Source organism: Bombus vancouverensis, unplaced genomic scaffold, assembly GCF_051014615.1.
Source record: "Bombus vancouverensis nearcticus unplaced genomic scaffold, iyBomVanc1_principal scaffold0029, whole genome shotgun sequence".
Classification (NCBI taxonomy): domain Eukaryota; kingdom Metazoa; phylum Arthropoda; class Insecta; order Hymenoptera; family Apidae; genus Bombus; species Bombus vancouverensis.
Window position 1 is genome coordinate 1,034,648 of NW_027468920.1, and position 24,074 is coordinate 1,058,721.

A 24,074-nucleotide genomic window follows, 5' to 3' on the forward strand; every position below is an offset into this window, starting at 1 on the left:
CCGCGCCGTAGAACTATAAAGTACTTGTATGCTACGCACAAGACCAAATACTGATGCTATCCACCTAAACAAACGACATTTATAATTATGCATATAATTTTCACTTATGTTTACCAATATATATATGCACGCATGTTGTAAAGTAGGCGATATCTATGACACTCACTTCCATTGATAATCCGAGTGACTCGTAAAATAAGTCGTCATATTTACCATTACACGCACATATATATATATTCAAAGACAAGCTATAATTGTAATATCTATTCCTATAGATAATATATACTTATATATTTATAACGATAAAACAAATCTCATCTATATTACTTACCAATACGTATGCATATACGTATATAATTATAACCCAGGTAACATTCATGGTATTTATTTTCACCGATAATAAGTTTTAACAAAAAAAAAAAAAAACATATAAATATAAATTTTTTTTTATATATATTAATAATAATAAAAGATTATTCTTATTTCTAATAAACTCGAGAGTAAGAAACAATTTAATAAATTGTTAATAGGAAGATGAATCGCCTGGTCATCGTACTTACCCTCATCAAAATAGCATACGGCCTGGTAGGATATGACTGCAATGGCAACCACCTCAACGTTACCACTATCTCTCTAAACTCCATCGGGGACTGCAGCATACAGCCTACAATGACTGAAACCCAAGATATTTATATACAACTACTTCAACTCTCAGAATTTGAATTTACCAACGTAAGGCAATGCAAGGTGCAAATAACTCGAATTGTATATTACTGTGGCATGCACTCTCACACGTCGGCAGTGCATAACGGATTCGCCGAATACCTCCATGAAACAACCGACCAACAATGTGCAAGGATGCACCAAGACGGCACGTTTTCACTCGGACCACAAAACCTTATAGTTGGCCTAAAAGATAATGCAACAGAAACAAGGTCGCTTGTCCTAGCCGGCAAGCTAACAGACGACGACAGCTGCCAGGGAACACAGTATGTAGACCCATACGGGAGCTGGGAAAAGGTCGTCGTACAAGCAACAGTAAGGATAAGTTTAAAATCAGCAGTTGTGCCAGTACGGATCGAGGCGAACAAAATTCTACTGAAATCAGGAACAGTATGTACCTTTAGCGAAGGAAACTGTCTAGACGCTGAAGACGGATACACTTATTGGCAACCACAACCACCCTCACCATGCAAATTTGATCAGTACGATGTGCTATATGAAGGAATTGCTACAAAGATCCAGGAAATAAAAACCAACAGAGAATCAGCACAACCAGTTTACGCACTAACAACGCAAGAAGTAACATTTGCACTGACTAAAACCGGAGAACAGCCACTGTGTGGATATACCCTACTATCCACCGAACACCCCAAATAGTTGAAACAACAAGAGAAAATACGTTTATCTCCAAAAGCAAGACAGCAGTCGAAAACTTGGACATATTCGCATACGTCAACTCAAAATTCATTTACGTAGAGAAACATATTAAACGACAAATGACAACATTGTACCATGATATACTGACACAAAGATGTACCACACAGAAGAAACTAATAGAAAATGCTTTAAGCTTAGCAATCTTACTGCCCGATGAATTTGCATATACCATATCCAAAACCCCAGGACACATGGCCCTGATCGCAGGAGAAGCAGTCCACATAGTCAAATGCATTCCGGTACAAGTAAAAGTACGACATACAACAGAATGCTACTCGGAGCTACCCGTTTGGCAAGGGAATCGCACCGCATTTTTAACGCCAAAAACACACATCCTAACGCAACACGGAAACCATAGAGAATGTAGCGCGGTACTACCTACGCTATACAATATCGACGGACTCTGGCACAAATTCGTACCAAAACCCATGGAAACAATTGCACCACAGGAACTCCGCCCGGACGTGCGCCAAACGTGGCGATATTCAGCACCATCGTCGTTGGCCACGAGCGGAATATATACCCAAAAAGACCTCGATGCACTACGAGACTACGTCATGTTCCCGGCAGAAAATCTGCAGTCTTGAACACATTGGCCAGAGGAGCAACAGGAAAAACAATCGTCCCTGGAACAGTAAAGATCCTGGGAATGATGGACGAAAACACATTAACGACAATAGCAAAAAATACCGTATCAAGCTTATGGATTGGTTTTATGGAATTTGGAACTGTCAGTGCAGCAATATTTGGAATACTTGTAATATTTAAACTAATCAAGACGATAATAGATATAGCCATACACGGATACCAGTTACGTGAAACTTACGGATGTGGAATCGCCCTATTAGGAGCAATATGCGGCTCAGTTACCCACCTGCTACTATACCTCAAAAGAAAACGAAATATCGATGATCAAACAGCACAACCTCAAAGGATATCGATAACACCGGTAGTCACTTAACAACCAACGCCATCTACGTCCGCCTTGAGCGAACTCAGAGACACCATCAGTCAAATTTCCTTTGGAAATTTGAACTCCAAGGGCGGGGGTGTCACGTCCCGCGCTCCGCACGCGCCGTAACAAGAACAAGAAAACTATTCTACACAAAACGCGCGAATAAAGATTTGAATGCACAAACGAACACACGGCGCTACGAAACTAAAGGAAGGATTAACAAAGCGAGGGCGACTAATAAATCCAACCAGTATAAAATAAAATAAATAAAACCAGCTAACGGATTGAACGAGTTACGAACCAAACAAATAAACCAGGAAATAAGAATAACTACAAAAAGGGAAATAATTGAAGCGCCAGAAATACATGTATATATAAATATATTTTAATCAATCAACTTGGAGAGTTACATATAAGTATAAACATATATGCTAGATATGTAATAAACTAGTAAATATTAGTGTTAGTGCTTATAATACTATGCAACAAATACAATATTATCAATTTATGAAATATAAGTATATACGAAGTTAAAAACTAATAGTCTGACGAATACATAAAACATACAATATTGCATTATTAAAGAAATAAAAGTTACATTGTCAGAAACATATATATATGTGTGCGCATTCTATTAAACAGAAACATACTTAAAACTAGCCTACGTTCCGGTAAAGAGTTATAAAATAAGAACTACGCTACGAAACATGCATGTCTCTATATAAACATATAAAAATCTATATTCTAAACTACTACTAATCTATGTGCATTCTACAATCTGAAATACATACTTAAAACTAGCCTACATGCCGGTAAAGCATTATAAAATAAGAACTACATTATGAAACATGCATGTCTCTATATAAACATATAAATAATCTATTTTCTAAACTACAACCACTATTAATAATCTACAAAAGAAATAGAACACACAACGCAACACTTGGGACCAAGCGACAACCTGTCGACAGGCCAAACGCTCAAAATAATTAACACCGCAACGACTTGAGGAATTGCTTACAGAAATTCTGTCATCAAGCACAAACATGTAAACACACATAAAACGCACAATAATCTAGAAACAAAACCTTCAATACTATGTTGTCACAATACAAAATATATATGTATATATGAAATCAAATGATTGACACATAACCTCAAATACACAACACTATATCACAAAAGAATCTAAATGAAAATCACTTTGCCAGAAATATATACATATATACGTGTGCGTGTGCGTGTTCTATCTTATTAAAAGAAATTAATATAAAATAAATAATTAACATTTCATTTCGTACGAACAATACATGAACGAGAGAAATATACATATAAATACGTGTATATATATATATATATATATATATGTATGTGTGAGTGCATATGTTTTATATTATCGAATACTCTATAAAATAAACTACTCAAAACAATAAATAACGCAATCGAAGAATTACAAAACATTAGCCATATTGAAGTGACACACAACATAAACATATATATATATATACATACATATTATACTATTGTCACTTTAAAACAATATTAATAAATAAATGTTCTAATTGCGGTAGAATAAGGAAAAACGAGCGACAGACGAAAAATTACTTCGATATCAAACAAAGCTAAAGACCCGTCACTAAAAACTTTACTGATGACATTTATGAGCAGCCATGTTGGATTTACACGCGTCATGGCGACAGGAATATTAGGGATTAATGGAAGTCAGGCGCGAGAAACAAATCATGAAAACACATTGTTAACACTTTTCTTTAATAAATTCTATGCGCAACTACAAATGTAAAAAAAAATATATATATATATAATTAATTAAAAGGGGGGAAATATAAAATTGAAAAAAATAACAAACGTAAAATAGATAACCTAACACTATCACATTCAAAATATATATATATATATATATATAAATTGAACACAAAACAAAATACATCAAAAAATTAATAATAATAAGGAACATCAAACAGCGAACCAACGAAATTGAAGCAGCTACACTAAATCAAAATCGAAGCAAGGAGCTCCGGGATAAAGTTCGCTGAACTCACGCCTACACCAATAGCGCACAACAGGGGAAATTCCCTTTCTCCCAGAAGCATGGTGACGAAGATGTGCCTCCAAAACCTCTTCGGGAATTTCATTCGCAAAACGAACTTTCACGCAACGATCGGTATCAACGATTTCAACCAGAGGGGGTTCCCTCTCCAATAAGACGGTCTCTGCATCGAAGAAATTCTCGTCGAAAGTAACCAAATCGTCAAAGCCCAATTTCGACACGGCCTCGGCACCAATGTTGAATAGTTCCTCCAACCACTCTGATACTCGTGGTTTATCACAGGGCCGCATGCGTTTGATTGGTCCTCCCGAGTCGCCCATGGGTTCTTCGGAATCCCTCTTTCGCTTGGGCTGAGAACAACACGGTATATTTTAAATAAAACGAAACAGGACGAATCAAGCGGACTAAGAACAAGACTAAATACGTACCAGGGAAGTCTGGAAAGGAACCTCTGATGGAAACGACTCCGCAAACATTGTTCGAACGTCGATCACCGAAGCCTAGGGAAATAGCAAAAAAGGAAAAAACAATCAAAATCACAAAAACAACCTTAATATGCAAACATCCAAACTTACGCAAAACAACTCGAAGGAGGAGGTCCTTGTTATGGGAGAGCAGCGGAGTTGCGTGTGTTTACCCAGTAAACATTGAAATGATAATGATGCTGCAGCCACCAGCCCTTCCACGCGCCGAAGAACACCGGTAATTCCCACGGTACAGCACGTGGAAGTTTCTCGTGGAAAGGACTAGATCAGCGTGGAATGCTTCAAATCTCCTAGACGCTAGCTCAGCGGAACACAGGACTGATAAAAACTAAGTCGAAATATGGAATTTGCATTTTGTCACGTACGATTCCAAGAAGCCCAAACTGCAACATCCCGATTCCCACGGAAGCGTACCCCCAGTGGACCACCACCCCGTGGGGGATGGCATTATAAATAAGCGTAGCAACATAGCGCAGCGCTCATTATTATTCTGGTGAACATTCTTATTACGGTTCATTATTCTTTGTTCATTATTATAGTGTCCATTCTTCTTATAATTTGCGTTCGTTCATTTTTTATAGTGTTCATTCCTTACGGCTCATTATTCTTCGCTCATTAGTTTGTTCATAATTCTTGTGATCGTTTGTTATTACGGCCCATTATTAATTTATTACTACGTTCGTTATTGCGCTCGTCACTGCGTTTAGAAATTTTGTATAGTATTTTGCGTTTCGGGGTCTTAATTTTTTCGGTCAAGAAAAGAGAGTCGCGACTAAGTAAAAAGAAAATTTTATCTTTGAAGTCCTCATTTCATCGTTTAAACACAAACGCGCATTGTAATTGCGGTATTAATCCAGCTAAGTGAATTGCTCAGTCTGTATTAAAATAGATAAATAAAGTAAGAGTTGATAGTAAACTATATTCGAGTTCAAATAATAAACCCAACAAAACTTCGACGACCACCGGAGCGGCTGAGGCAATGGCACCAGACAGCACCTACTCCTCAAGGTAAGAAAATTAATTTTGAAAATTTCCTTCTTCTCTGGTAATCTCGTTGCCCTCGAGAATTGAATTAGAACTTCCTATCATCGATTTCGTTTTATTTTCGTGAACGGTTTTGAAGATAGAATCATTGTTTAAACTTTTAACAAAAGAGTTGTCCGCTGTGTCGGCTTGTGCGAACGGTGTTTTCAACTACTGAAACATCCACTGATCTTCGCATTCCTCCTCCCATTGTTGGTAAAATATTACCCGTCTTTGGGCAAGGCTTGCGAAATCACACAAGACCCGCACAGAAAGGACTATTAAATACATCGTCGGGGTCAATCGAAAATTAAGAACAATACCGGCATTGCTATTAACTGATATTCTTGCCATCATTGCATGCGATTGTAAGAGAGATATAACAGAACAATTTCCCTTCGAGAATTTAACCAAAGGATCGTTCGCTGTGTTGGCTTGTGCAAACGGTGTTTTCGCTTATCGAAAACACCCATCGATCTTCGCATTCCTCCTCCCACTGTTGGTAAAATATTACCCGTCTTTGGGCAAGGCTTGCGAAATCACACGAGTCCCACACAGAGAGGATCGTTAGAATTATCCTCGATTATTAAACTCAAAAGGCAAGAAAATCGTGGTGACAGAATCCATCGTAGTAAATGAATTGAGTTTCGGTCCTAACGGCTATCTACTACAGCGAAATTAAAAGAGAAGACGAAGTCAAACGTAAAAATAAATTTATATAAAACAACGAAAAATCTCACATTCCTATCCAATCCAGCAACGCTAAAATATATATTATCTAGCTAATAAAATATATATATAATAACCTAAGCCATTTTACATTCAAATAAAAATCCGTTCAACGAGGAAAAATATTTATTCTACCCAGCTTTAATCCTCTCCCGTGCTAGTATCCCTGCGCATAGCAGGTTAGCCGAAAAGTGGAATTCGTTTACCAGTTGCATTAAGCGTCAGTTAACGCTACCCATTAAGCGTAAAAGAAAATAGTAAAAATAAAATATTTTGAAATAGTCCTTAGACTATTTCTGGTGGCAGCAACTACCATATTAATTAGAAATCTAAATCAGTATTAAATACACAATAATATCATTTCAATTGATTTCCCTTGCGATTAAATTCAAAACTCAAACTATAAAAAAAAAAAATTTTTCAGTAAAATTTAACTTTAGATTTGATCGATTTAAACAAATAGATACGTAACAGAGTAAAGTAATAAATTTTTGGTGGCAGCGGTGGGATACGCTCTACGGAGGATTAAAGTTGGTTTAAACGGTTCGATTCGCTCCACAAGGGATTAAAGTTGTCACGATTATCGATAAAATATATACCTAAGAAATAATGTCGACTAAATTAGAATCGTTGGACAAAGGCATGATCTTGATGTTATCGGAAAAACTTAAAGCATGGGATGCGAATTTTCGCGACATGAGTACAACAATGAATAAATTACAAGACGATGTGCGTTCACTGAAAATAAAAAAGGAAATCAAGACACCCGTATCATCGCCGATAATTTCCCAAGCGACAATACCGATAGAAGTTAATCCCCAATCAATTAAGTTAAAAGATGCAATAGAGACAGTACCAGTGTTCGACGGACATCGACCCTCGGTATTTCGATTTTTAAGAGCATGCGAGCGTGCACGAAACATGGTTCCTAGGCATCAAGAATCTCAGTTAGTAAAATTATTAACGAATAAGCTTCGCGGACACGCGTTTCTCGCCGTAGAAGACACAGAAGTAATAAGTTTAAACGATTTCGGGAATAAATTAAAAGATATGTTCGGTCCGGGAAAAACGGTTAACGAATATAAAGGGGAATTAGCTACAATATTTCAACGACCGGGAGAAGATATTTTGGACTACATAGAACGCGTCAAAGATCTCAGGCTGGCGATAATGAACGGGGAAAGGTACGAGTACGGCACCGTATTTCAAGATAGGATAGATCGAGACACGAGGGAAGCTTTCGTTAAGGGGCTCCCAAACGAGGTGTATTTACGAGTAAAGATAGCAGGATACCAATCCTTGGACGATGCGTACCGCTAAGCCGTGAAAGCAACACGAGAATTAAAACAAGTGAACAATAGAATTCGATACCAACGTCCGACACCTTCGGATAATTATAACCAAAACAACGCTCATCCACCATACAATAGTATCTATACTGTAAACATCCGCCAGGACTGGAGATTTGTACCGCCGTCGCAGAAACATCTAAACAACCCGGGAATAGAAGAAAATGTCAGGAAAAAAACAAGAGCAATAACTTGGGAAGAAAAACGCATAAATAAATACCTCGATAGAGATCTAAATCAAAAGAGAGATGCTGATCATTTCAACCAATCAACTTTTCAATGCAAACACCATTCCGTTGCTGTGATAAGGGATAATGTCACGTTAAATAATAAAAGGACGCACGGTGCCATAGACAGGATCATGAGTGAGAAATTTTCTGAGTTACCAAACAAGATAAATAATATTAGTGCCAAAGAACTTTCAGACAAAGCAGAAACTAGGAAATTGAACGACGAGACGACAGGCAATGCTTATCCACTGCCTAACTTCACAGAGATATTGGACCCGCTGGGAAGTGCAAATCGCCTCTCCACGTTCAACTTGGCAAAGATACAAAAGCAAGACTCCACGAATTTCGTGAATGTTTCAACCATAATAGGAAAAGAGATAGCGAGTGCATCTCTCTCAAAAACTTCTATAAAACCATCAGAAGGAAACTTTATCGAACTCAAAGCCAAATCATTAAATTGCAAGGAAGATCACACTATAGAAAATAAAAATATAGCTATCCCTAAATCCAAAACAGAATCTATAAGCAAAAAGGTTTGTAATAAAAATTCAAAGAATAATTCCAAATCTACCAAAAATATTCCTAAACGTTCCATACAAATAAATAATAATTTAATTATAATAAGCACTTCCAGTAAAACTATTCATCCTGAAAAGGTAGAGAAAAATAAAGGTGCTGCGAATAAAATAAATGAAGAAGAAACAAGGGTAACTAAGGAAAAGGATTCTAAACATTTTCAAGCTGAAGAAACGCAAGTTCAACGAGCTCAAAGAAATCAAAAGGGAGAAAACAGGGAATCACCAGTCGAAGATATATATAAAAACTTGCATAAATATGCTAGCCATTGGATTATAATTGGATTAAAAATACTTTATTGGTTACTACATCTAATATTTGACGTAGGTAACATAGTAAGTAGTGCTGATCTTATGATTCCCCAGGAAAATATGGATGGTATCACACTATACTATATACAAAATATTTTTGGGTTAATATGGCTGCGGCACTCTCAAAAATTTGTATCTTAAATGCTATTAGCAAGCAATTGGATAATTGGATCAATGTCAGTAAACCTGTGTCTTGGCGTAAAATAAAAACTAAAATGAAGGAAAGGAACGAAATTCTCCCCGCACAAATTAGTTTCGGACATCTAGCCAGAGAACCTATTGGTGAAGTAACAATCGAAGAGAACACGGAACCAACATGCGCAGAATATCTCGAAGATCTGTTCAATAAAATTAACACTGTACAACGAATGGCAAGAGAAAATTTGATAAAATCCAAACTAAGACTAACGATCGACGAATTAACCCTCAAGATTTTAAAACAGGAGATTCGATATATCTACTAAAAGAACCTAGTAAAGGAAAATTCTCCGATCAATATACTGGACCATACAAGGTGCTAGAAATCTTGCAGAACCAGAACGTCAAGATTGAAGTAAAAGGGATTCCGCGAACAGTGCACTTAAACAAGCTAAAACTAGCGCATAACCGAAATAAGCAATGAATAAAGTGATTTCAGTGGGCAACGTAGTGCAGTGGTGTATGTTGTAGTGCTGTTCGTCGAATAATACAGATATCGAACACCTAAAAGAGAAAAGGAAAAATTATTATATGTACTCTAATTATTGTTTGAATATAAAACGTGTTGATTCAATAAATAATTAAAAGAGTGAAAGTGAAAGTTACCTTGCGAACAAGTGATCAACAAACAAGAAAGTGTACGTGTAAGTATAGGTTATGGATCGTTGTTCGCGGAACATAATGTATGACAGCTACCTAAAATAAGTGAATAAATTAGTCTCAATTGTCTCAGTACAAAATACAAGGTTACTAAGTGTTATAACTATATTATGGATAAATCAAAAGGAAGTGTGACATTGTTCGTCGAATAATACAGATAGCGAAAACCTAAAAGAAAAAAAAGGAAAATTATCAGGTGTACTCCAATTATTGTTTGAATATACAACGTGTTGATTCAATAAAAATTAAAAGTTGAATTAAAATTGAAAGTGAAAGTTACCTTGTGAACAAGTAATCATCATACGAGAAGGTTTACGTGCAAAATAGGTTATGGATCTCGGTTTGCGAAACACCATGTACAACAGCCAGCTGAAAAATAACTTCAACTGTCTTAATGCAAAATACAACAGTACTAAATGTTATAACAATACTATGGAAGCATGGCACTGTTCGTCGAACAACACAGATGGCGGAAACCTGAAAAGAAAAAGAAGTTTATTACAAATGCTCCGATTACTGTTTGAATGTAAAACGTGTTAGTTCAACGAATAACTAAAACAGTGGAAGTGCAACTTACCTCGTGAACAATTAATCACCATACAAGGAAGTGTACATGCATGAATGTCGCAGATTAACAAGAAGAAATAAAATAGCTGATAAGTGTAGAAAGTGGTTAGAAAATAATTAAGATAGATTAATTGAAAGTAAAAGGATATCTTATTATGTATTAATCTACGTAGTATTGTTATATTATTATATCTAACATGTAGAAGTGGATTTTGTAATACACAATAGCGGTCGCACACACAATGCATTATACACATATTAAACTAAATAAACTAAACAGTACCTTTATGGCCACAGATATAAGACGATTGAAGACAACCGTAGTAAGTATCCAAGGCATATCGAAGAATCAGGTGATGTTGTGGGAATGATCTAGGTAAGTGATGCAGCATCGGAAGAGTAGAATCTGAAGAATTACAGACAATGTTAATCTAACAAGTAGGTTTTAATCACTAATAAGGGAACTAACTCATATCATACACAAAATAATAGCAAATAGCAAGTACATGCAATAATAAATTAATAGGGAAAATAAGAAAGGTTAATAAACACAGGAATAGGTTAGAAATTAATCAAGATAGACTAACTAAATATTAACAACATGACTGAACTCGGTGCAAAGGAATAAAGTTACGTTACACAAAATATCTGGTAACACAATACACAAAAAAAAAAGAAAAAAAACATTAACTAAATTAAACAAGATTTATATAAATGCGAGTCACGTATAATCAAAACAATGACTATCGAAATTCGAAAACAACACAATCTATGCTATCGCATTAAGGTAGCACACGGTATTGACACACACAATATCATGAAACACAAACAATATTACAGAAACACTACAAAATAAACTATAATGATTAACAAATTAACTATTTCAACAACACGCTACTGTTGACATTAAACAAACGATACACGCAAGCGACCATGTTGAAAATTCGTCGCACGCACCCCACACATACGCACCCCAACACAAATAATAGCCAATACAATGTAATACAGCATTATAATAGCAATGCTAGGTACTGAACACAAAAAAGAAATAATAAAAAAAAAAGGAAAAAAAAGAGAGAGATAAGGAAAATATATATAATAAACAACAACTAACATAACCATAACATATTATATATTATACCACATACAGGGATACAGTATTTGTACAAAGGGATAGGTCCGAACAAAACTTATAAAAAATTATAAAATATATATATTAACTGTTTTCATATGTATGTCCAGAACAGGTGGCGAGTTCATCAACCCTAACATAGAGGACTCAGACGGGCCCGTACCCGCATTCGATCTGGAAGCGACGGAGGATGTTCAGTCTTGCCTCTGTGTTCGGTTGATACGTTCTGTCTACCATTTAGATAACGGTCATCTTTGTCAAGACTGTTTCGATAACTTAGATCCAGACCACCAGGACCTATGTGACGACCCACCCACTCATTTCATATGCGGAGTATCTGCAAGAACACGAATATCATACTGTCGTATGTGTGATATAAACCTAGCGGACCTACAACCCGCTATATCATGCCTCCAATGCATGATCGTTTACACTAATCTAACTCACCTTGAAAGAAACTTTTTAGTTCAAGGAATAGCAATCCGCGCCGTAGAACTATAAAGTACTTGTATGCTACGCACAAGACCAAATACTGATGCTATCCACCTAAACAAACGACATTTATAATTATGCATATAATTTTCACTTATGTTTACCAATATATATATGCACGCATGTTGTAAAGTAGGCGATATCTATGACACTCACTTCCATTGATAATCCGAGTGACTCGTAAAATAAGTCGTCATATTTACCATTACACGCACATATATATATATTCAAAGACAAGCTATAATTGTAATATCTATTCCTATAGATAATATATACTTATATATTTATAACGATAAAACAAATCTCATCTATATTACTTACCAATACGTATGCATATACGTATATAATTATAACCCAGGTAACATTCATGGTATTTATTTTCACCGATAATAAGTTTTAACAAAAAAAAAAAAAAACATATAAATATAAATTTTTTTTTATATATATTAATAATAATAAAAGATTATTCTTATTTCTAATAAACTCGAGAGTAAGAAACAATTTAATAAATTGTTAATAGGAAGATGAATCGCCTGGTCATCGTACTTACCCTCATCAAAATAGCATACGGCCTGGTAGGATATGACTGCAATGGCAACCACCTCAACGTTACCACTATCTCTCTAAACTCCATCGGGGACTGCAGCATACAGCCTACAATGACTGAAACCCAAGATATTTATATACAACTACTTCAACTCTCAGAATTTGAATTTACCAACGTAAGGCAATGCAAGGTGCAAATAACTCGAATTGTATATTACTGTGGCATGCACTCTCACACGTCGGCAGTGCATAACGGATTCGCCGAATACCTCCATGAAACAACCGACCAACAATGTGCAAGGATGCACCAAGACGGCACGTTTTCACTCGGACCACAAAACCTTATAGTTGGCCTAAAAGATAATGCAACAGAAACAAGGTCGCTTGTCCTAGCCGGCAAGCTAACAGACGACGACAGCTGCCAGGGAACACAGTATGTAGACCCATACGGGAGCTGGGAAAAGGTCGTCGTACAAGCAACAGTAAGGATAAGTTTAAAATCAGCAGTTGTGCCAGTACGGATCGAGGCGAACAAAATTCTACTGAAATCAGGAACAGTATGTACCTTTAGCGAAGGAAACTGTCTAGACGCTGAAGACGGATACACTTATTGGCAACCACAACCACCCTCACCATGCAAATTTGATCAGTACGATGTGCTATATGAAGGAATTGCTACAAAGATCCAGGAAATAAAAACCAACAGAGAATCAGCACAACCAGTTTACGCACTAACAACGCAAGAAGTAACATTTGCACTGACTAAAACCGGAGAACAGCCACTGTGTGGATATACCCTACTATCCACCGAACACCCCAAATAGTTGAAACAACAAGAGAAAATACGTTTATCTCCAAAAGCAAGACAGCAGTCGAAAACTTGGACATATTCGCATACGTCAACTCAAAATTCATTTACGTAGAGAAACATATTAAACGACAAATGACAACATTGTACCATGATATACTGACACAAAGATGTACCACACAGAAGAAACTAATAGAAAATGCTTTAAGCTTAGCAATCTTACTGCCCGATGAATTTGCATATACCATATCCAAAACCCCAGGACACATGGCCCTGATCGCAGGAGAAGCAGTCCACATAGTCAAATGCATTCCGGTACAAGTAAAAGTACGACATACAACAGAATGCTACTCGGAGCTACCCGTTTGGCAAGGGAATCGCACCGCATTTTTAACGCCAAAAACACACATCCTAACGCAACACGGAAACCATAGAGAATGTAGCGCGGTACTACCTACGCTATACAATATCGACGGACTCTGGCACAAATTCGTACCAAAACCCATGGAAACAATTGCACCACAGGAACTCCGCCCGGACGTGCGCCAAACGTGGCGATATTCAGCACCATCGTCGTTGGCCACGAGCGGAATATATACCCAAAAAGACCTCGATGCACTACGAGACTACGTCATGTTCCCGGCAGAAAATCTGCAGTCTTGAACACATTGGCCAGAGGAGCAACAGGAAAAACAATCGTCCCTGGAACAGTAAAGATCCTGGGAATGATGGACGAAAACACATTAACGACAATAGCAAAAAATACCGTATCAAGCTTATGGATTGGTTTTATGGAATTTGGAACTGTCAGTGCAGCAATATTTGGAATACTTGTAATATTTAAACTAATCAAGACGATAATAGATATAGCCATACACGGATACCAGTTACGTGAAACTTACGGATGTGGAATCGCCCTATTAGGAGCAATATGCGGCTCAGTTACCCACCTGCTACTATACCTCAAAAGAAAACGAAATATCGATGATCAAACAGCACAACCTCAAAGGATATCGATAACACCGGTAGTCACTTAACAACCAACGCCATCTACGTCCGCCTTGAGCGAACTCAGAGACACCATCAGTCAAATTTCCTTTGGAAATTTGAACTCCAAGGGCGGGGGTGTCACGTCCCGCGCTCCGCACGCGCCGTAACAAGAACAAGAAAACTATTCTACACAAAACGCGCGAATAAAGATTTGAATGCACAAACGAACACACGGCGCTACGAAACTAAAGGAAGGATTAACAAAGCGAGGGCGACTAATAAATCCAACCAGTATAAAATAAAATAAATAAAACCAGCTAACGGATTGAACGAGTTACGAACCAAACAAATAAACCAGGAAATAAGAATAACTACAAAAAGGGAAATAATTGAAGCGCCAGAAATACATGTATATATAAATATATTTTAATCAATCAACTTGGAGAGTTACATATAAGTATAAACATATATGCTAGATATGTAATAAACTAGTAAATATTAGTGTTAGTGCTTATAATACTATGCAACAAATACAATATTATCAATTTATGAAATATAAGTATATACGAAGTTAAAAACTAATAGTCTGACGAATACATAAAACATACAATATTGCATTATTAAAGAAATAAAAGTTACATTGTCAGAAACATATATATATGTGTGCGCATTCTATTAAACAGAAACATACTTAAAACTAGCCTACGTTCCGGTAAAGAGTTATAAAATAAGAACTACGCTACGAAACATGCATGTCTCTATATAAACATATAAAAATCTATATTCTAAACTACTACTAATCTATGTGCATTCTACAATCTGAAATACATACTTAAAACTAGCCTACATGCCGGTAAAGCATTATAAAATAAGAACTACATTATGAAACATGCATGTCTCTATATAAACATATAAATAATCTATTTTCTAAACTACAACCACTATTAATAATCTACAAAAGAAATAGAACACACAACGCAACACTTGGGACCAAGCGACAACCTGTCGACAGGCCAAACGCTCAAAATAATTAACACCGCAACGACTTGAGGAATTGCTTACAGAAATTCTGTCATCAAGCACAAACATGTAAACACACATAAAACGCACAATAATCTAGAAACAAAACCTTCAATACTATGTTGTCACAATACAAAATATATATGTATATATGAAATCAAATGATTGACACATAACCTCAAATACACAACACTATATCACAAAAGAATCTAAATGAAAATCACTTTGCCAGAAATATATACATATATACGTGTGCGTGTGCGTGTTCTATCTTATTAAAAGAAATTAATATAAAATAAATAATTAACATTTCATTTCGTACGAACAATACATGAACGAGAGAAATATACATATAAATACGTGTATATATATATATATATATATATATATATGTATGTGTGAGTGCATATGTTTTATATTATCGAATACTCTATAAAATAAACTACTCAAAACAATAAATAACGCAATCGAAGAATTACAAAACATTAGCCATATTGAAGTGACACACAACATAAACATATATATATATATATACATACATATTATACTATTGTCACTTTAAAACAATATTAATAAATAAATGTTCTAATTGCGGTAGAATAAGGAAAAACGAGCGACAGACGAAAAATTACTTCGATATCAAACAAAGCTAAAGACCCGTCACTAAAAACTTTACTGATGACATTTATGAGCAGCCATGTTGGATTTACACGCGTCATGGCGACAGGAATATTAGGGATTAATGGAAGTCAGGCGCGAGAAACAAATCATGAAAACACATTGTTAACACTTTTCTTTAATAAATTCTATGCGCAACTACAAATGTAAAAAAAAATATATATATATATAATTAATTAAAAGGGGGGAAATATAAAATTGAAAAAAATAACAAACGTAAAATAGATAACCTAACACTATCACATTCAAAATATATATATATATATATATATATAAATTGAACACAAAACAAAATACATCAAAAAATTAATAATAATAAGGAACATCAAACAGCGAACCAACGAAATTGAAGCAGCTACACTAAATCAAAATCGAAGCAAGGAGCTCCGGGATAAAGTTCGCTGAACTCACGCCTACACCAATAGCGCACAACAGGGGAAATTCCCTTTCTCCCAGAAGCATGGTGACGAAGATGTGCCTCCAAAACCTCTTCGGGAATTTCATTCGCAAAACGAACTTTCACGCAACGATCGGTATCAACGATTTCAACCAGAGGGGGTTCCCTCTCCAATAAGACGGTCTCTGCATCGAAGAAATTCTCGTCGAAAGTAACCAAATCGTCAAAGCCCAATTTCGACACGGCCTCGGCACCAATGTTGAATAGTTCCTCCAACCACTCTGATACTCGTGGTTTATCACAGGGCCGCATGCGTTTGATTGGTCCTCCCGAGTCGCCCATGGGTTCTTCGGAATCCCTCTTTCGCTTGGGCTGAGAACAACACGGTATATTTTAAATAAAACGAAACAGGACGAATCAAGCGGACTAAGAACAAGACTAAATACGTACCAGGGAAGTCTGGAAAGGAACCTCTGATGGAAACGACTCCGCAAACATTGTTCGAACGTCGATCACCGAAGCCTAGGGAAATAGCAAAAAAGGAAAAAACAATCAAAATCACAAAAACAACCTTAATATGCAAACATCCAAACTTACGCAAAACAACTCGAAGGAGGAGGTCCTTGTTATGGGAGAGCAGCGGAGTTGCGCGTGTTTACCCAGTAAACATTGAAATGATAATGATGCTGCAGCCACCAGCCCTTCCACGCGCCGAAGAACACCGGTAATTCCCACGGTACAGCACGTGGAAGTTTCTCGTGGAAAGGATTAGATCAGCGTGGAATGCTTCAAATCTCCTAGACGCTAGCTCAGCGGAACACAGGACTGATAAATACTAAGTCGAAATATGGAATTTGCATTTTGTCACGTACGATTCCAAGAAGCCCAAACTGCAACATCCCGATTCCCACGGAAGCGTACCCCCAGTGGACCACCACCCCGTGGGGGATGGCATTATAAATAAGCGTAGCAACATAGCGCAGCGCTCATTATTATTCTGCTGAACATTCTTATTACGGTTCATTATTCTTTGTTCATTATTATAGTGTCCATTCTTCTTATAATTTGCGTTCGTTCATTTTTTATAGTGTTCATTCCTTACGGCTCATTATTCTTCGCTCATTAGTTTGTTCATAATTCTTGTGATCGTTTGTTATTACGGCCCATTATTAATTTATTACTACGTTCGTTATTGCGCTCGTCACTGCGTTTAGAAATTTTGTATAGTATTTTGCGTTTCGGGGTCTTAATTTTTTCGGTCAAGAAAAGAGAGTCGCGACTAAGTAAAAAGAAAATTTTATCTTTGAAGTCCTCATTTCATCGTTTAAACACAAACGCGCATTGTAATTGCGGTATTAATCCAGCTAAGTGAATTGCTCAGTCTGTATTAAAATAGATAAATAAAGTAAGAGTTGATAGTAAACTATATTCGAGTTCAAATAATAAACCCAACAAAACTTCGACGACCACCGGAGCGGCTGAGGCAATGGCACCAGACAGCACCTACTCCTCAAGGTAAGAAAATTAATTTTGAAAATTTCCTTCTTCTCTGGTAATCTCGTTGCCCTCGAGAATTGAATTAGAACTTCCTATCATCGATTTCGTTTTATTTTCGTGAACGGTTTTGAAGATAGAATCATTGTTTAAACTTTTAACAAAAGAGTTGTCCGCTGTGTCGGCTTGTGCGAACGGTGTTTTCAACTACTGAAACATCCACTGATCTTCGCATTCCTCCTCCCATTGTTGGTAAAATATTACCCGTCTTTGGGCAAGGCTTGCGAAATCACACAAGACCCGCACAGAAAGGACTATTAAATACATCGTCGGGGTCAATCGAAAATTAAGAACAATACCGGCATTGCTATTAACTGATATTCTTGCCATCATTGCATGCGATTGTAAGAGAGATATAACAGAACAATTTCCCTTCGAGAATTTAACCAAAGGATCGTTCGCTGTGTTGGCTTGTGCAAACGGTGTTTTCGCTTATCGAAAACACCCATCGATCTTCGCATTCCTCCTCCCACTGTTGGTAAAATATTACCCGTCTTTGGGCAAGGCTTGCGAAATCACACGAGTCCCACACAGAGAGGATCGTTAGAATCATCCTCGATTATTAAACTCAAAAGGCAAGAAAATCGTGGTGACAGAATCCATCGTAGTAAATGAATTGAGTTTCGGTCCTAACGGCTATCTACTACAGCGAAATTAAAAGAGAAGACGAAGTCAAACGTAAAAATAAATTTATATAAAACAACGAAAAATCTCACATTCCTATCCAATCCAGCAACGCTAAAATATATATTATCTAGCTAATAAAATATATATATAATAACCTAAGCCATTTTACATTCAAATAAAAATCCGTTCAACGAGGAAAAATATTTATTCTACCCAGCTTTAATCCTCTCCCGTGCTAGTATCCCTGCGCATAGCAGGTTAGCCGAAAAGTGGAATTCGTTTACCAGTTGCATTAAGCGTCAGTTAACGCTACCCATTAAGCGTAAAAGAAAATAATAAAAATAAAATATTTTGAAATAGTCCTTAGACTATTTCTGGTGGCAGCAACTACCGTATTAATTAGAAATCTAAATCAGTATTAAATACACAATAATATTATTTCAATTTATTTCCCTTCCGATTAAATTCAAAACTCAAACTATAAAAAAAAAATTTTTCAGTAAAATTTAACATTAGATTTGATCGATTTAAACAAATAGATACGTAACAGCGCTTAAACGCCGAAATATCACCAACAGGAACGAAATGACGGCTATTTTTCGTCAAAATAAACGAAATCTTCGCGATTTGCGAGATATTTTGCTTGTTTCGACGCTTAAATGGTAGTGCATTGCATTAGCACTGTGAAATGGAGTTCAACGAGCGCTTAAACGTCGAAATATCTCCAACGGGAAGGAAGTTACGGCCATTTTTCGTCCAAAAAATCGAAATCTTCGCGATTTGCGAGATATTTTGCTTGTTTCGACGCTTAAATGGTTGTGCATTGCATTAGCACTGCGAAATGGAGTTCAACGAGCGCTTAAACGTCGAAATATCTCCAACGGGAAGGAAGTTACGGCCATTTTTCGTCCAAAAAATCGAAATCTTCGCGATTTGCGAGATATTTTGCTTGTTTCGACGCTTAAATGGTTGTGCATTGCATTAGCACTGTGAAATGGAGTTCAACGAGCGCTTAAACGTCGAAATATCTACAACGGGAAGGAAGTTACGGCAATTTTTCGTCCAAAAAATCGAAATCATCGCGATTTGTGAGATATTTTGCTTGTTTCGACGCTTAAATGATTGTGCATTGCATTAGCACTGTGAAATGGAGTTCAACGAGCGCTTAAACGTCGAAATATCTCCAACGTGAAGGAAGTTACGGCTATTTTTCGTCCAAAAAATCGAAATTTTCGCGATTTGCGAAATATTTTGCTTGTTTCGACGCTTAAATGGTTGTGCATTGCATTAGCACTGCGAAATGGAGTTCAACGAGCGCTTAAACGTCGAAATATCTCCAACGGGAAGGAAGTTACGGCCATTTATCGTCCAAAAAATCGAAATTTTCGCGATTTGCGAGATATTTTGCTTGTTTCGACGCTTAAATGGTTGTGCATTGCATTAGCACTGCGAAATGGAGTTCAACGAGCGCTTAAACGTCGAAATATCTCCAACGGGAAGGAAGTTACGGCCATTTATCGTCCAAAAAATCGAAATTTTCGCGATTTGCGAGATATTTTGCTTGTTTCGACGCTTAAATGGTTGTGCATTGCATTAACACTGTGAAATGGAGTTCAACGAGCGCTTAAACGTCGAAATATCTCCAACGGGAAGGAAGTTACGGCCATTTTTCGTGCAAAAAATCGAAATCATCGCGATTTGTGAGATATTTTGCTTGTTTCGACGCTTAAATGGTTGTGCATTGCATTAGCACTGTGAAATGGAGTTCAACGAGCGCTTAAACGTCGAAATATCTCCAACGTGAAGGAAGTTACGGCCATTTTTCGTCCAAAAAATCGAAATCTTCGCGATTTGCGAGATATTTTGCTTGTTTCGACGCTTAAATGGTTGTGCATTGCATTAGCACTGCGAAATGGAGTTCAACGAGCGCTTAAACGTCGAAATATCTCCAACGGGAAGGAAGTTACGGCCATTTTTCGTCCAAAAAATCGAAATCTTCGCGATTTGCGAGATATTTTGCTTGTTTCGACGCTTAAATGGTTGTGCATTGCATTAGCACTGTGAAATGGAGTTCAACGAGCGCTTAAACGTCGAAATATCTACAACGGGAAGGAAGTTACGGCAATTTTTCGTCCAAAAAATCGAAATCATCGCGATTTGTGAGATATTTTGCTTGTTTCGACGCTTAAATGATTGTGCATTGCATTAGCACTGTGAAATGGAGTTCAACGAGCGCTTAAACGTCGAAATATCTCCAACGTGAAGGAAGTTACGGCTATTTTTCGTCCAAAAAATCGAAATTTTCGCGATTTGCGAAATATTTTGCTTGTTTCGACGCTTAAATGGTTGTGCATTGCATTAGCACTGCGAAATGGAGTTCAACGAGCGCTTAAACGTCGAAATATCTCCAACGGGAAGGAAGTTACGGCCATTTATCGTCCAAAAAATCGAAATTTTCGCGATTTGCGAGATATTTTGCTTGTTTCGACGCTTAAATGGTTGTGCATTGCATTAGCACTGCGAAATGGAGTTCAACGAGCGCTTAAACGTCGAAATATCTCCAACGGGAAGGAAGTTACGGCCATTTATCGTCCAAAAAATCGAAATTTTCGCGATTTGCGAGATATTTTGCTTGTTTCGACGCTTAAATGGTTGTGCATTGCATTAGCACTGTGAAATGGAGTTCAACGAGCGCTTAAACGTCGAAATATCTCCAACGGGAAGGAAGTTACGGCCATTTTTCGTGCAAAAAATCGAAATCATCGCGATTTGTGAGATATTTTGCTTGTTTCGACGCTTAAATGGTTGTGCATTGCATTAGCACTGTGAAATGGAGTTCAACGAGCGCTTAAACGTCGAAATATCTCCAACGGGAAGGAAGTTACGGCCATTTTTCGTCCAAAAAATCGAAATCTTCGCGATTTGCGAGATATTTTGCTTGTTTCGACGCTTAAATGGTTGTGCATTGCATTAGCACTGTGAAATGGAGTTCAACGAGCGCTTAAACGTCGAAATATCTCCAACGTGAAGGAAGTTACGGCTATTTTTCGTCCAAAAAATCGAAATTTTCGCGATTTGCGAGATATTTTGCTTGTTTCGACGCTTAAATGATTGTGCATTGCATTAGCACTGTGAAATGGAGTTCAACGAGCGCTTAAACGTCGAAATATCTCCAACGGGAAGGAAGTTACGGCCATTTATCGTCCAAAAAATCGAAATCTTCGCGATTTGCGAGATATTTTGCTTGTTTCGACGCTTAAATGGTTGTGCATTGCATTAGCACTGTGAAATGGAGTTCAACGAGCGCTTAAACGTCGAAATATCTCCAACGTGAAGGAAGTTACGGCTATTTTTCGTCCAAAAAATCGAAATTTTCGCGATTTGCGAGATATTTTGCTTGTTTCGACGCTTAAATGGTTGTGCATTGCATTAGCACTGCGAAATGGAGTTCAACGAGCGCTTAAACGTCGAAATATCTCCAACGGGAAGGAAGTTACGGCCATTTTTCGTCCAAAAAATCGAAATCTTCGCGATTTGCGAGATATTTTGCTTGTTTCGACGCTTAAATGGTTGTGCATTGCATTAGCACTGTGAAATGGAGTTCAACGAGCGCTTAAACGTCGAAATATCTACAACGGGAAGGAAGTTACGGCAATTTTTCGTCCAAAAAATCGAAATCATCGCGATTTGTGAGATATTTTGCTTGTTTCGACGCTTAAATGATTGTGCATTGCATTAGCACTGTGAAATGGAGTTCAACGAGCGCTTAAACGTCGAAATATCTCCAACGTGAAGGAAGTTACGGCTATTTTTCGTCCAAAAAATCGAAATTTTCGCGATTTGCGAAATATTTTGCTTGTTTCGACGCTTAAATGGTTGTGCATTGCATTAGCACTGCGAAATGGAGTTCAACGAGCGCTTAAACGTCGAAATATCTCCAACGGGAAGGAAGTTACGGCCATTTATCGTCCAAAAAATCGAAATTTTCGCGATTTGCGAGATATTTTGCTTGTTTCGACGCTTAAATGGTTGTGCATTGCATTAGCACTGCGAAATGGAGTTCAACGAGCGCTTAAACGTCGAAATATCTCCAACGGGAAGGAAGTTACGGCCATTTATCGTCCAAAAAATCGAAATTTTCGCGATTTGCGAGATATTTTGCTTGTTTCGACGCTTAAATGGTTGTGCATTGCATTAGCACTGTGAAATGGAGTTCAACGAGCGCTTAAACGTCGAAATATCTCCAACGGGAAGGAAGTTACGGCCATTTTTCGTGCAAAAAATCGAAATCATCGCGATTTGTGAGATATTTTGCTTGTTTCGACGCTTAAATGGTTGTGCATTGCATTAGCACTGTGAAATGGAGTTCAACGAGCGCTTAAACGTCGAAATATCTCCAACGGGAAGGAAGATACGGCCATTTTTCGTCCAAAAAATCGAAATCTTCGCGATTTGCGAGATATTTTGCTTGTTTCGACGCTTAAATGGTTGTGCATTGCATTAGCACTGTGAAATGGAGTTCAACGAGCGCTTAAACGTCGAAATATCTCCAACGGGAAGGAAGTTACGGCCATTTTTCGTCCAAAAAATCGAAATCTTCGCGATTTGCGAGATATTTTGCTTGTTTCGACGCTTAAATGGTTGTGCATTGCATTAGCACTGTGAAATGGAGTTCAACGAGCGCTTAAACGTCGAAATATCTCGAACGGTAAGGAAATTACGGCTATTTTTCGTCCAAAAAATCGAAATCTTCGCGATTTGCGAGATATTTTGCTTGTTTCGACGCTTAAATGGTTGTGCATTGCATTAGCACTGTGAAATGGAGTTCAACGAGCGCTTAAACGTCGAAATATCTCCAACGTGAAGGAAGTTACGGCTATTTTTCGTCCAAAAAATCGAAATTCTCGCGATTTGCGAGATATTTTGCTTGTTTCGACGCTTAAATGTGTGTGCATTGCATTAGCACTGTGAAATGGAGTTCAACGAACCCTTAAACGTCGAAATATCTCCAACGTGAAGGAAGTTACGGCTATTTTTCGTCCAAAAAATCGAAATTTTCGCGATTTGCGAGATATTTTGCTTGTTTCGACGCTTAAATGGTTATGCATTGCATTAGCACTGTGAAATGGAGTTCAACGAGCGCTTAAACGTCGAAATATCTCCAACGGTAAGGAAATTACGGCTATTTTTCGTCCAAAAAATCGAAATCTTCGCGATTTGCGAGATATTTTGCTTGTTT

General features: G+C 37.2%; 1 protein-coding gene across 5 annotated transcripts; it reads right to left on the reverse strand.

The window, feature by feature from the left end:
- Positions 1-11,706: 11,706 nt before the first annotated feature.
- Positions 11,707-19,265, reverse strand: LOC143304280 (uncharacterized). Of its 5 annotated transcripts, XM_076626713.1 has the most exons (6): positions 17,252-19,265; positions 17,105-17,176; positions 14,520-17,026; positions 12,766-12,878; positions 12,171-12,269; positions 11,707-12,060 (listed from the first exon to the last, which is right to left on the reverse strand). In XM_076626713.1, exons 2-3 carry the CDS (start codon positions 17,150-17,152, stop codon positions 16,613-16,615), a joined length of 462 nt encoding a protein of 153 aa, XP_076482828.1. In that variant the 5' UTR covers positions 17,153-17,176; positions 17,252-19,265; the 3' UTR covers positions 11,707-12,060; positions 12,171-12,269; positions 12,766-12,878; positions 14,520-16,612. The 5 variants fall into 5 exon arrangements, with proteins under 5 accessions (XP_076482828.1, XP_076482829.1, XP_076482825.1 ...); XM_076626714.1 differs by having other exon boundaries at positions 11,707-12,269; positions 16,212-17,026; XM_076626710.1 differs by having other exon boundaries at positions 11,707-12,269.
- Between the last annotated feature and the right edge of the window lie 4,809 nt (positions 19,266-24,074).